The sequence below is a fragment of the Lathyrus oleraceus genome, chromosome 4 (genome assembly GCF_024323335.1).
Source record: "Lathyrus oleraceus cultivar Zhongwan6 chromosome 4, CAAS_Psat_ZW6_1.0, whole genome shotgun sequence".
Classification (NCBI taxonomy): domain Eukaryota; kingdom Viridiplantae; phylum Streptophyta; class Magnoliopsida; order Fabales; family Fabaceae; genus Lathyrus; species Lathyrus oleraceus.
Genome location: NC_066582.1, coordinates 254155461 through 254169024, shown reverse-complemented (window position 1 = coordinate 254169024; position 13564 = coordinate 254155461). Strand labels below are relative to the sequence as shown.

At 35.4% G+C, this 13564-nt stretch overlaps 1 protein-coding gene across 1 annotated transcript; it reads right to left on the bottom strand.

The window, feature by feature from the left end:
- Positions 1-5839: 5839 nt before the first annotated feature.
- On the bottom strand, positions 5840-13220 carry LOC127074935 (uncharacterized). Its single transcript, XM_051016358.1, has 10 exons — positions 12707-13220; positions 12116-12598; positions 11846-12003; positions 11647-11730; positions 10204-10256; positions 9421-9502; positions 7651-7758; positions 7367-7490; positions 7054-7139; positions 5840-6334 (listed from the first exon to the last, which is right to left on the bottom strand). The coding sequence occupies exons 1-10, from the start codon at positions 13083-13085 to the stop codon at positions 6113-6115; spliced, it is 1779 nt and encodes a 592-aa protein (XP_050872315.1). The 5' UTR covers positions 13086-13220; the 3' UTR covers positions 5840-6112.
- Between the last annotated feature and the right edge of the window lie 344 nt (positions 13221-13564).

Here is a 13564-nt window from a genome sequence, read left to right as displayed (position 1 = left end):
TATAGCAATCAGGTTATCCCATTATTGACTACTAACATCCAGGGGACTTGTCTTCCAACACAACATAGTACTTCAGGGAACAGCTATCCAACCCTGATCAATCAACAGGAATATGTCACATCTCAACCAGCTCAACTTCTAGAGATCAGACTTCTAAAGGTGACCTTCTTGAGCACACACACAGTTGACCCTACCCTTGTCAACTTAGTACACACAGATGTCTCCTCTTCCAGGTCAGGAGTAGGTTCCAAACAGAAGTATCCCTTTGTTTGATACCTAAAAACATTTGCTCTTCAACCAGTAGCTGCATACTTGTTGAATAACATGTTCTAACATCGCATAGAACATTAGTTCCACCTCCTTGGAACAAACCTTCCTTGAAGGTCTTCAAGGTCTTCATACACCCTACTCAAGTGAGTAAAAGAATCAGTGATTAAGTGATTCTTACTATCCTGAAGTGAGAACGTCATGATGAGTGGACTTGAGGGGACTCAAGTATCTTTGACATCTTCAGTAGATTATGATGAGATCTTGAATACAGCAGCCTTTCATCCACATGAGGGGAAACAACATCAGAGTTTGAGTTTTGCCAGGTATTATGCAGCGGAAATCATAATACAACTCAACCTATGAACACACACTTCACCAGATCAGCCTCTAAGACCATACCAAGTTTGAATGTGATTCAATACTGGCACAGCTGTCCCACATACAGGCCAATTGCCACCCTCCAGAGACAGGTACACACCATTCCTGTCATGAACAGTCCATCCACCTACTTCAAGGGACCATTCAGGGAAATTACAGAACCTTTCACAGGTTCCAGCATCAGTACTAACATAACTCCTTGCAAGATACCAGAAAGTATCACCCATGGATCTCATCCAGAAGCAGAACAGGATGCCTGCTCTGATACCAATTGAAATTCTGGTGTAGTCAGATTTCAGATGTTCTACTCCAAGTTATGACATCTGATCCAACATTGCTACAAATACAGCAAGACAGTTATACAAATTACAACCTAGTACTGATATGCACACATTCACAGATGTCACGACATCTGCTACTATATCACCATAGGATGGAAGAACACCCAGTTCTGTCCATCTGGTACACAGGCACAGCAGAGATCAAACATAGCACTTACTTCTGTTGAGCCTGCACAGTTATCAGCATGATGTCTCAACATTGATTTGAACATCATCTGTTACAACATTACAGGTTTACCTTATTTTATAACTGACAAAATTATAACATGCAAAAGGTAAAAACACAAGTAATTGTTAACCCAGTTCGGTGCAACATCACCTACGTCTGGGGGCATACCAAGCCAGGAAGAAAATCCACTATTAGTAGTATCAATTCAAAGCTAAACTCACTCGTTTACAACTTATCACTTAATCCATACCCAATGCAATCTATACCTAGGAACTCCTAGATAGAAACCTCCAGTTTCCATTCCTATCACTACAATCACAATGTAATGCTAACCAACTTGAACTTGCTTCACAGCTTCGTTCAAGCACATAATCACTCTTACCTACAGGCTTGAGTTACAAAAACTCTCAGCTTTTACCACTGAGAAACACATGGTAACCATCCCACAGGTTGGGAGGTTTACCTTACACACACCCCTAAATTTTCATTCTAGGAGCCTTACAAAGACCAGATTACAATCAGCTATTTATAACCTAATCACCCAAGTGGATTTGGGCCTTCAGAAATCGCAGCAAACTTCTCATTTGCTGTTACAACATCAGCAGAAACTTTCTGCTACAAACAAGGTCTTCAATCTTTTAGTTCCTAAAATATCTCCATATTTAGTTCCTAAAATATCTCCATATTTAGTTCCTAAAATATCTCAAGACCTCCACAAATAATGCCACATAGGATTCTAACTAATTTCCACATATTAGTGTGCTAACAAATAGGTTATTTGTTAGGTTCCTTAATTGTAGCTTGGTTGTTGGTTTCCTGGATTTTCTCTAAGCTGTTGACTTCCTGAAGAATAGCCCAAGAAAAGCTGAAACAGAAAACTGAACAACCTACAATATAGCATATGCTGTCAGGAATGAATGTCACGACATTCAACTTGACATCAAGGTCCATATGCTGAGTCTGTTTTTTCAGAAAACAGACTGTACAATTTTGCTGACCTGTACATGATCAAAATGACCATACTACAGTAACAGCTTACATTAATAAATGTTAAAGTGTCCAACTTAACATTTACACATTTGGCCTTACGTTAGTTCTGTTATTCTCTCGAAGAACAAACTAAGTTACATGCTGAAGCATAGCAGAACACCACTCTGCTTAATGTTCAGTAGCTGCATCCAATTTGACATTCAGTCAGTAGGCCTTATGCCAGGTCTGGTCTTCCCTTGATAACCAGACTGGAAATACATACTAAGTTCTAACAGAACACCTGCTGTTCTATTCCTTAGTATTTGTTGACAGGTATGAATGTCACAGCATCCAGTTTGACATTCAATAATTCCTGTGTTAGCTAGTCCTGCAGTAACTATAATGTAGTCACACATACATGTCATGACATCAGTCAAGACATTAGTAACCAGCTAGTGTTTTACCATATAATGCAGCCAATTAAGCACCTACACCCTTTTTCAAGGTATAAAATCAACCAAACAAACAAACATTTTGTACCACGAACTACCGGGCTCTGATTCCTCACTTCAACAAGTTAGTATATGTAAGCACGAGGACCCAAATCCTTGGCGAGCAAATTAATAAAATATTCATTTCCACTTCGTAAACCTTTACCAAGTAAGCATTAAGATAATGACACTCATTCATGCGTAGACGCCCTAGATGGTTCCCATCGAGTACGATGGATGTAAAGGGTGTTAATGCATTCTCCTTGCATAACCGACTTCTGAACTTATGCGTGGTTGTGATGACCATTCTTTTGGGGTTTTCTCAATATTTTCCCTTTCCTTTGGAATAAATAAAATCTGATGGTGACTCTGTATTTTTCGCGTAGCGACAGCGCGGACAGACCATCTCTCTTCTCCTTCTTCATTTTACATTCAACTTTTGAGATACCCTCATTTGAGCTCGTGAGCAACATTCTTCCCATCAATTTTTCAAGTAACAACCGTACCTCTACTTCAATATCTCCAATCCCGATTCACTCAACTTACTAGATTCAACATTTTCATCCTTATCGACACTTTTTTAGTAGGTTTTTCATTTAACTTTTTTTTATTTTTTACTAATGTATTAGGTAAAATAGTTAGTTTTAAATGCATTAGGTAGTAATCACATTCAAAATAGGTAGTTGTTAGAGACATGCACTGTGATTTGGTTGCATTTTAGGTTCTTAGGGCAAGACTGGTATATGTTTCTGCCATTGTTGCAAACACAAGATTTTTTAAAGATGCATTTTGGGGGTGTCTGTTTGGTATACATGTACTCCAAGCTGAGCAAAGGTTCTCTTTGAATGACAAAGTAAATGACATGCTCTTGTACCCTGTTGACGGTAATTTCTATAGCCACTAATAGTTTTAAAAGCACTAATAGTTTTTTGTATTCATTTTAAAGGATGGATCATATCCCACTTTCACTGCACACACAGGTTTGATCGTGTGCTAGAGTATGCTGAGGATTGGCCACACGTTTGCCTATATTTCCTGCCCAGAGGGAATGATGTTGTGCAGATGTTCCGTTTGTGTATTGATCAGACTCAACATGATGACATCAACTGAATACCATACACCACTCACCTGGACATTGTTGCCTTCGACCCCATTTCATTTTACTTTGGATGGCTGACATGTGGGGCAAATCTGATGTGCAGGTATTTGTCGGAGTGATGCATGCATCAGTTTGGATATGGGCAGATCATTATGAGATTCCCCTTCGAGTTTGTTCCTAACACCATGGTCTGCAAACATCTTGATGACATACTGGCGAATTATTAGAGACATCAAGTACCAGAGGAGTATCGGAGTATGTCAAGCACAAGTCAGTAGTCTTATGTAGACGGTTACATGACTTAGTTATATAGTGTGTCGTGCCCTGTCATGACATCAAACGCTCCTAGACATCCACCTAGGCCTGCTCATGAGAAGATCCTGGAGAATGAGCAGGTCAGTGATGACCATGGCATTGATGTGTTGTCGATCTGTCAAAATATTATGTTGATTACCTATGAGGATATAGAGTTTGGGATGTTTGAGAGAGGTGGCGATGACGTGGTTGTCCTAACACGTTTCATTCTTACCGAGGCACATAATGCCTTTGATTATCGGCGACAGAGGAAAAGTCAAGGGGTTATAATTAAACATACACAATAGGTTATGTTTTTATTTGTATTTAGGATGTTTTAGTATTATTTTCCATACTTTGAGAATAAACATGGTAATATTAATGTTTGAATCAAATTATGGCACTCTTAGTTGAATTAAAATGACATTGAATTCACAAAAAAAATTAGGGCAATGTTTTTACCCAAGATGCATGCAAGTAAGTTTTCAGAGATACATATTCGAAATAGACGTTTTCGAAAATCCATCTTCGAATCACCCCAAAAATATTTACAAATGCATCTTCAGACCATTTTTTGACAAAAATAGAATGGCGACTTAATTTACAAAGGATGATGAAATTTAAAGTGTGTCCGAAGATATATATCTAAAAATATTTTAGAATAATTTTAAATTTTTTTGTAAAGTATGAACCACACAGTAAAATAAAAATCTCAAAAAGTAATCATCTTAGACAATTACAACCAAAGCATTACAGGGACAAGTGACTCTATATCACTTATTTATATTTGTTGATTAGCCAGCTATTTCATCAATTTTACTTTCATGTCGATTTTTTTTAAAATTAAATTACCTGATAATTGAGACGCGTTGATAAGACTGTCCAACAGACATTGTCTATGTATAATAGTCAATTTTATTCTCACGATTAAAATAGTGAGCTTGTGGATATTTTTTCAATAAAAATAAGATAAGATTAAAATAGTGAGCTTGTATGTATTTTTCAATAAAAATAAGATAAGTCAATTATATATTTTGTATTGGATCGTCATCAATGAAGTCGCTACCTTATCCATAAAGACAAATATGAACATCATAAAAAAAAATTAAGTCTATGGTTTTATCAACATTTCTTTGGCAACTTTATCTTTGACTTTGTCGGTTTACTTCGTTCTAAAGTTACTATTTCAATCAATTAACTTTTACTATCAATCATTCTTGTCAATTGATTTAATTCACTGATCAATTTCCTAGCCAAATAATTTTCTGCTTTAGAATTCGCTTTCAAATTATTTCATCGATATGTATTTCAAACCGTAGTCTCATCAAAGTTTTATTATATTCCCTTCGTTCCTTTTTAAGTGTCATTTTCTTTATAAAATTTTGTTTCTTTTTAATTGTCACTTACAGAATTTAAGGTAATATTAAATGCATTTTTATTAAAATTACCCCTATATAATTATTACAGAGAGAGAAAAAGTAAAATGAATGTAGGATATTATTACGGGTATTATAGATAAAATGAGAATTATTGTTTAAAAAGTAACAATAATGATTAACTTTTTTGGTATGTGTAAAAAGTAAAAAATAGACACTTAAAAACGAACGGAGAGAGTAATAAAACATCATATGATTACCTCAACATGAGAGTGGTCATATGATGATTACCTCAACATCGATGATGATTACCTCAAATTTCAGATAAAACATTCAGGCAAAAACCTGCAAAAACCTTCAAACACACATATGCATTGGTCAAATCATCTGTCAAGTAGACGATCAGTTTTTTAGATCGGATTGAGGGATAAAAGCAGCTCTGCAAGTAGACATGTCCCAGAGTTCACATGGTGACACTTCTATTATAAAACAATGCACAAAATTTTCAAATATTGAAAACTAGTATTTTACTTACAAACATGTTGTAGAATGTTATACAAAGGTGTAACCAAAACCTCAAAATTGATTGATAAAATGAATCAAATCTTAAGTTTCTCTCCAATAATTTATCATTATCTGAGGTTTTCCCTTCCTCTTTAATCCCTCCTGTGTCCCGTATATTGTCTACAAAAAAGTTATTTGCAATTCTTGTCTTAGGAATTATTTCAAGTAACTTTGTGGGAGAGCTTGATATAGTTTAGGATCCGTTTCAGCGCACTACCACTGTCAATGGCCTCTCTGGCTCTATCCAGGGCAGCAGATATATCTTCCGCGCCTTCAGCACCAAGCAAGTGATCCACCATTCCAGCATTCAAGACAATTCGATCATATGCTGGTCCTTTTTCACCGCTGAGAGCTGATAAACCCAATTCAATGTTCCTTGAGACCTGAAGTTCAAAAGAGTGCACTCAGTCAAATATTTCAAAAAGAATGAGAAGTTGAGAACAGTAAGCAATTCAAAACAATTTGGGGCCGTCCATTGCTCATGGGGAAAACAGCATATACAAAGGCAGGCATTAGAATTGCAAGTAAAAAGTTTCATACTTTTCAAAAACTATGCTTGAAAGTGGAGTATAGCTCACTACAAAAAATCACGAGTCCACGAGATACTTAATACTAAAATGAATTGGGCATGGACCATTATAATGGCTGACAAAATGGAACTAACATATTTTCACTGTTTTCATAAACTCATTTTCAGTCAATCCTTACATCTACAAACACTCCTTTACATGGTTAAACATAACTTATGCAGCAGAAAACGAACATAGAAAGGTAACAAATAATCTACAAAGTTTGTCTAGGAAACAAATAAGAAGAAATGGAAAACTGCAAGATTAAAAACAGTATGTGTCAGCAAGTGAATTTTCAGAGCGGTTGCATGTATTTGTTGGATCGAGGGACATACATAATCAGAATATAAGAATCAGGACATCATATTAGTTGTGCATTTGTTTTAGTTAGGCTTTTTTTAATTTAAAAAAAAAAGTTTTTATCCCAATAAAATCAAAATAATTGAGGCCTTAGTGATTTGCAACCATATTTCTTGCAAGATATTGGATAGAACATTACAAAAAGGAGAAAAACACAATCTAGAAAATTTTACAGATCTATCGGTTCTTGGTGTGTCTGTGGGTTGGAAACCATAGTCCTTGGCATTGACTTCAAGACTAAATCCTTGACGTGTAACTCCTACAATATGAAATAACAATATTTTAAGTTTATCGATCTAAGGTATGATGCAACGCAAAATGATCAGTTTGCTAATCAGAATCTGGCAAAGTGAAAGGGTTGTCAATGTGCATTGGAAATAAAAAGTAAAAAAAAGAAAAACTATTGATGCAGACATGTTTATGAAATTTACTATTTAAGAATAAATTATATATTGAACTAATCAAATAAGGAAATCATGTACATACCACCAGGTTCAGATATGGATGAAATATCAACTGAACGGAACCCTGAACAGTAATTCACTGGAAGTCCTTTTGTCGTGCTAACTGATCGCAATCTCGTAGTCATTGAGAGCGCTCCTTCCTCTCCCTACAACATAAGCCTCTTTTAAAATTAATTATATTATTATAGTACGATTTAACCAATTATAGCAAGAGAAGAAAAACAAATAGTTTGAAATACAACCAATAGTTTAGGAAAGAAAAAGATATGCGGAAAAGTTCATAGATTACAAATAGTAAAATCCAACCTTCACTACCAAACCAGAATGCACACCCCTTCTTTTCATGAGCATTAACAACGACTCTTCGTAACCTCCATGATAAAATCCAGCAACAATAGCTTCCTTACCACTTGCCTGTTGAAAAAACTATACATCATTAACTAAATAAACAGATGGTTTTTGTAAAAAAAATAAAATATTATGTACCCTATTGGGCTAGTTCAATTGGTCTCCTCTTGTTTACAACCAAAATGCCTTCTCACCTAACCATATTTTCTACAATTTACTTCAAAATGCAGAACTTCGTACAAATCAACCAAATTTGTTTCCTCTTTTTGAAATAGTTGCCAGGCTTGGTTATATGACCCTTAAGCTTTAATAAAAGTGAGCTAAAAGTGAAGAAATAAATTTCCAATCTTAATATAAATATAATACATGTGATGGAAAAGAACAATATGTAGCTCTAGATATAAAAGGAGAAACAGATTCCCAGGCACAGGCATGTTTTTTCCTTTGAGCAACAAGGAATTATTTTTGAAGGCAAAATTACATATGCAGTCCATAAAGTTTGCCCCTATTTTGGATTGGTCCTTAAGTTATTTTTTCCCAAACTGAAACTTTATGTTACATTTTGTTTGCACTGATAGTCTTTAAGTTATACTCATCTTGCAATGCTGTCTTTTATATTACTTTTTATGACTGTGTGAACCACAACTTTTGTTTCACAAGAAATGAACGGCATAAAGGTGCCCATTCATCATGACTCACACTAAAGATGAATTACTCTCAGTTTTGAACTTGTGAATCAAGATGTGATGTCATTAACAAGATGTGATGAATCAAGGATAATTAGTTAAAAGTATATGCTTTGTTTTTTTCGTGATGTATTTTTTTTTCTTTTCGTGATATTATGTGATGTCATCCTTTGAATATTGATGTGATGATGTTAGTATTCCACATGGTACAAATGCGGATGTTAGTATTACAAGAAGATTAATTTTACTCTATTTTTTGTTGGATGCAAACCATGCTCTCTTTTGGCTATAACTAATTTCACTCCCATGCATATGATTTAAAATTGTTAGTTCTCGCTCTCGTTTTAGCCAAAATTTTGAGTCATCTTAATACTAAAACGCAGGTGCTCTTTTTCTTTTAAAAAAAACTTATTAAAAAGGCTAACAGTGCAAACAAAATGTAACATAAAGGACCGATTCGGATAAGAACTACTTAAAGGACCAATACAAAAAAAATCAAACTTCAAGGCCACACACATAATATTGTCTTAATTTTAATTATCGACTTTCACAAAGAACTCTACTTTGGTAATTTTTAACATCAAAGGATTCATGTTTTAGATGGTATAACTTTCTAAAATTCCTTTAGCTAAAATCTCTGCCAGCATTGAAGTATTACATTACAGAATTGTGCTGAGAAACTCAACTGGTCCCAAAATTACCATAAAGTTTTCTTCATGATTTACTTAATAACTTCCATGTGCTTAAAACTCTCTTACCTTGTGAATCTGGTATGAAGAATGTGAAACTAAATGGTCATATTATTGAGGAAAGATAGTGAGGTAGAAAAACCATTTGTGAATTCTTTTAACAGATAATGATGATGCATCGAAAATCAACAAATAGACTATGTGGATGAATTCATAATTCACTGGGACTTTTTGAACAGTGCATCAAGTTTTCTGTATGATTGTGGCTTTCACATTTTAAATATGCAACAGTAATAATCAATAAACTAAAACAGACCAGTAACACTTAACAATAGATAAAGTCTAAGTCCCACCTTTACATATTGCTGAACCTTTTCCGTTGTTGCAAGTGGAGGGCGCTTCTTTATGTGCTCCCTTATACCAATTAAAGAGTATCTGCAGAAAAATAACAAAATTTAACCTACTCTATTCCAATAGTACTGTTATATACCACATATACATAAATACAGCCCCTTACCAAACATTACCCCAATTAACAATATAATTTAGCTTAAAATACTCTTTACCAATCATTTATTTTTACTCATTGTTACTTATAATTTGAATAGTTAGACATGAAGAAGATGGAATACACATTCTCTCCAAATTATTACTTTTCGTTTTTTTCTTCTGATCCACATACTGGATAAGTCCCTATAGTTATAACACATTCAATTCGTCCCTAGAGTGCAAAAACATTTGAAAAATGTCCCTATAGTTTCCAAATAATGAAAATAGCCCATATAATTCTTTAACATGGTAATAATACGGTCTCAATTTGGTCTGACAAGTTTCACTCCAAAAGGGAAGCAAACTTATGCTACAGGGCATATTTACATTATTCCAAAACAGGAGGATCTTTACTCAATGGTTTTGATGTGTAAAGATTAAATATAATTTAGACTAAAACTGTCTATGGGACTGAATGAGTTATTGTTCAACCTATAAATTCCAGATGTCTACAAGTAGATGAGTAACCAGGACAGGACAACTTCACAAATTTTAGAAATTCCAAAAGAAAAGCATCAAAACTTTTCCCAATAGAAACCCATAGCTAATTAGGCCTAGAGAAATAATATATGGTTTGATGCTCATACAGAGACGGGCGAGCTTCACGCTGACTTACATAAGCAAAACCAACTTCATCATCCTGGAAAAAAACAGAGAAATTGTTAGAAATAGCATACATAAGATAATTATGATTGTACAGTATCATGTAAATATGAAAAGAATAACGCTAGGAACACACTCTTAACACACTTTCAACACTTTTTTGTTTGTTTTGAATCCCACCAAATTTAAATGGGAGACACGTGATTTGATGGGACTCATATGAATTTTAACCAATAAAGAGTATGTGTTAGAGAGTGTTGCTACTTGCTAGCACTTTTCAAAATGAAAATAAGGTAATGTACATCTTTGTATACTTGTATATATTCACTCATGCACCTATTTCGAGGAATGCCAGCTCTCAAGTCTCACCATCATCACACAGTCCGCTTTTTTTATTTATTTAAAGAGTGTTACAGCTCAGGTTCCATTGCCATATACGATGGCAATTCTTTCGCTTGTCTCTACTATTCACTATTTAACAGGTCCTTTGCTTTTTTTGATTTTGATGCCAATAATCATTTTTGGGTAAAGAGGAGTTCTAGAAACACTCACTTTATTACTCTCTTTTCACCACTCACTTTTTTATTGAGTGAATTTATGTGGGACCCATTTCTAATATATGATAGGACCAACATAAATCTCCCCCAACAAGAGAGCGAGAGCTCGAAAGAGTGTAAAAGTGAGTGTTACTAACACTACTCTTTGGGTAAAAAGTCCTAATTCTCTAAATTTTCTACCTTACTTGCAAAATGTTTCAATGGCCAATGGTTCTCAAACACAATCCAAGGGAGTAGGTAATATCATCACTTCCCTCATTGTTAGCATATCAAAATGGTCCAGGTTCCCATTGAATTTGCTCTGCATTAGTTGCTTGACTGTGACATATCCTTCATTGTATTTTCTATTTTCTCTAAAAAGAAATTTCTTTAAAATGTGAGGTTGGGCCTAACTCAACCCTACAAAACCAGCTTGTAGGGTGAGGATCGCCCCCACTTATAAACACATGTTCAGATCATAGATTGTCCGATGTGGGACTCTTAACACCCCCTCTCACGCCTAGGATTTGCGTTTGGGGCGTGGAACTAAACGAGACTCTGGTACCATCTTAAGAATGTGTGGTTGGACCTAACTCAACCCTACAAAACCAGCATGTAGGGTGAGGTGAAAACATTTACGCTCAAAGGTTTATAAGTGCGTATGATTTATATACGCTCTAAATTGAGGGAGTGTGTTAGAAATAATGTAAACAGGGTAGCCAATACATGTAACAAGCACGATACATGTGATTTATACATGTGCAGATTCACTCGTACGCGCTTTCATTGTCCTCTATTTCAACTCTCACATAATAGTATTATCTATAGTGGCTAAACAAAGAAAAAAAAACCATTGTAATGCTACAAAATATTTGTAGGAAACAAAAAGACCTCGAGAAGTTTCTTGGCGTTGAATGGGGATAAGTTTATATTCGCCCCCATAAACTTCAACATCTGCTCTTCAGTTATACCTCCCTAAATACAGACAAGAATTCAAATATTAAATATCAGAGGATAGAATTTCAAAAAGGAAAGTATCTTAGTTTGCCACTTAAGCAACCTAACCAACCAACACCGAAAAAATTCACACCTTAGGAGGCATCCAATCTACACCATGAAGCAAGCAGGATTCCCCATAACAAGATCTAACAGCAGCAACAAATAATGTACTCCTGAAGAAGCGTGTATTTCCATCATAAGGCTCACCATAATGAGTCAACGATTTGACATCAGCCACAGGAGGGGGCCCTAAGAGAATCAATTTATGAAACAACTAACAATAGCGATACTAACCGTGCTAATTTAGAAAGTAACAAAACACAAGCCATAACAAAATTTGAAATCATATTAAAACTCATACCAATTTCCTCATCAAATGCGAGGCAATATGCTTTTAACTCGCGATCAGTTTCCCGATTCATGCGTTGACCAATTAAAAACGCCGCAAGCAAAGCCTCACTTGCTCCATGAGTCTTTTCGCCCCCTTCTTGGAAGGGAAGAACTTCCTTCAACACACCCTGTACTTCCTCGAATCCAAGATGACCACCGGCCAACACCTCTCTAAGAGCACCGACCAATCTCATTTCAGTAGTGCCATTGCCAACAAACTGTGGTCCAATTGAACTTCCCAACCCCATCATCAATCCTTCAGGATCAGCCAAGAATACCACGTCAGGTGGAAGAACTCTAACTAGAAGTGGCCAGAACGTCTTCATTGCACGCATCTCCCCTTCACTCCATTGTGTCGCCTCTGGAAAGGTGTTTGCGCGAATTGTCATTGCTGCAAAAAATGCCCCCATTTGTGCTTTCGAAACTTCTTCCTCACCCCTAATCTCTCCCCTAGCTGAAATAAATTATAAAAAAGAAGCATATATGCTCTAATCTCTTAACAAACTTAGTTACCCCACCAGGTTCATAATACACTGTAACGTGAGATGAAAGAAAGAAGAACCTGATCTAAGAATTGTATCAAACACCTTGAAGGCTTGTTCATCATCAAGAGGTCGAGTTTGAGTTGGACCGGTACAAACCCTAGTTTGAGCCTCCAGCACTGTTTGGTTAGGCCTAGTCAATGTCGAACTCCGATACGAAGAGGACAACGACGGGTTCCGAACATCAAACTCCGGAACTCCGAATTGCTCGACGGCGGCCGAATCCAAAAGAGCCTTTGCCGTCAAAGCAAGCTTTCTCTGCCTAATAGAACGGTTGCGATCTTGGAGAAAGAGGTTGTGGAATGGATGAGGATGAAAGCGAGTGGGGTTTGGGGTTTTGTTGGGGAAAAATGAACTGGTTTGGGAGAGAATAGGTTCGGGATTTAGTAAAGCTTTCATGGCGTGCTTTTTTTCAGTGTTTATATTAGATGATGGCGGGTTTCCTTTTTTTGCTCCGATAAACACGAGGAGAAATGAAAGAAGAATAGAAGATGATACTGATGAGCCGAAAAACTCAACGCTGCTATGAAGAGGGGGTTACGTGCAAACTTTCATTTTCTATATAAAAATATTTTTTACTGTAACAAAATCATTTTTGATAAAAAAATTACACAAAATCATAATTAAAACATAAAAATTAGTTCTATAAAATAAGACTTGAATTATATTTACATATATCAATGAAATTAGTAACAAAAAAATTTATGCCTAGGATAATAAATACAATATTAATTTATGATCTTGGATATATTAAAGATTACATGTATAAAATATTATTTGTTAAAATTACAGCATAAATGTTTCACAATGCAACATATTTGAGTGAAATATAATGATAGTTTATTCATTTAGTATAACAAAAATATAATTGAATCGGA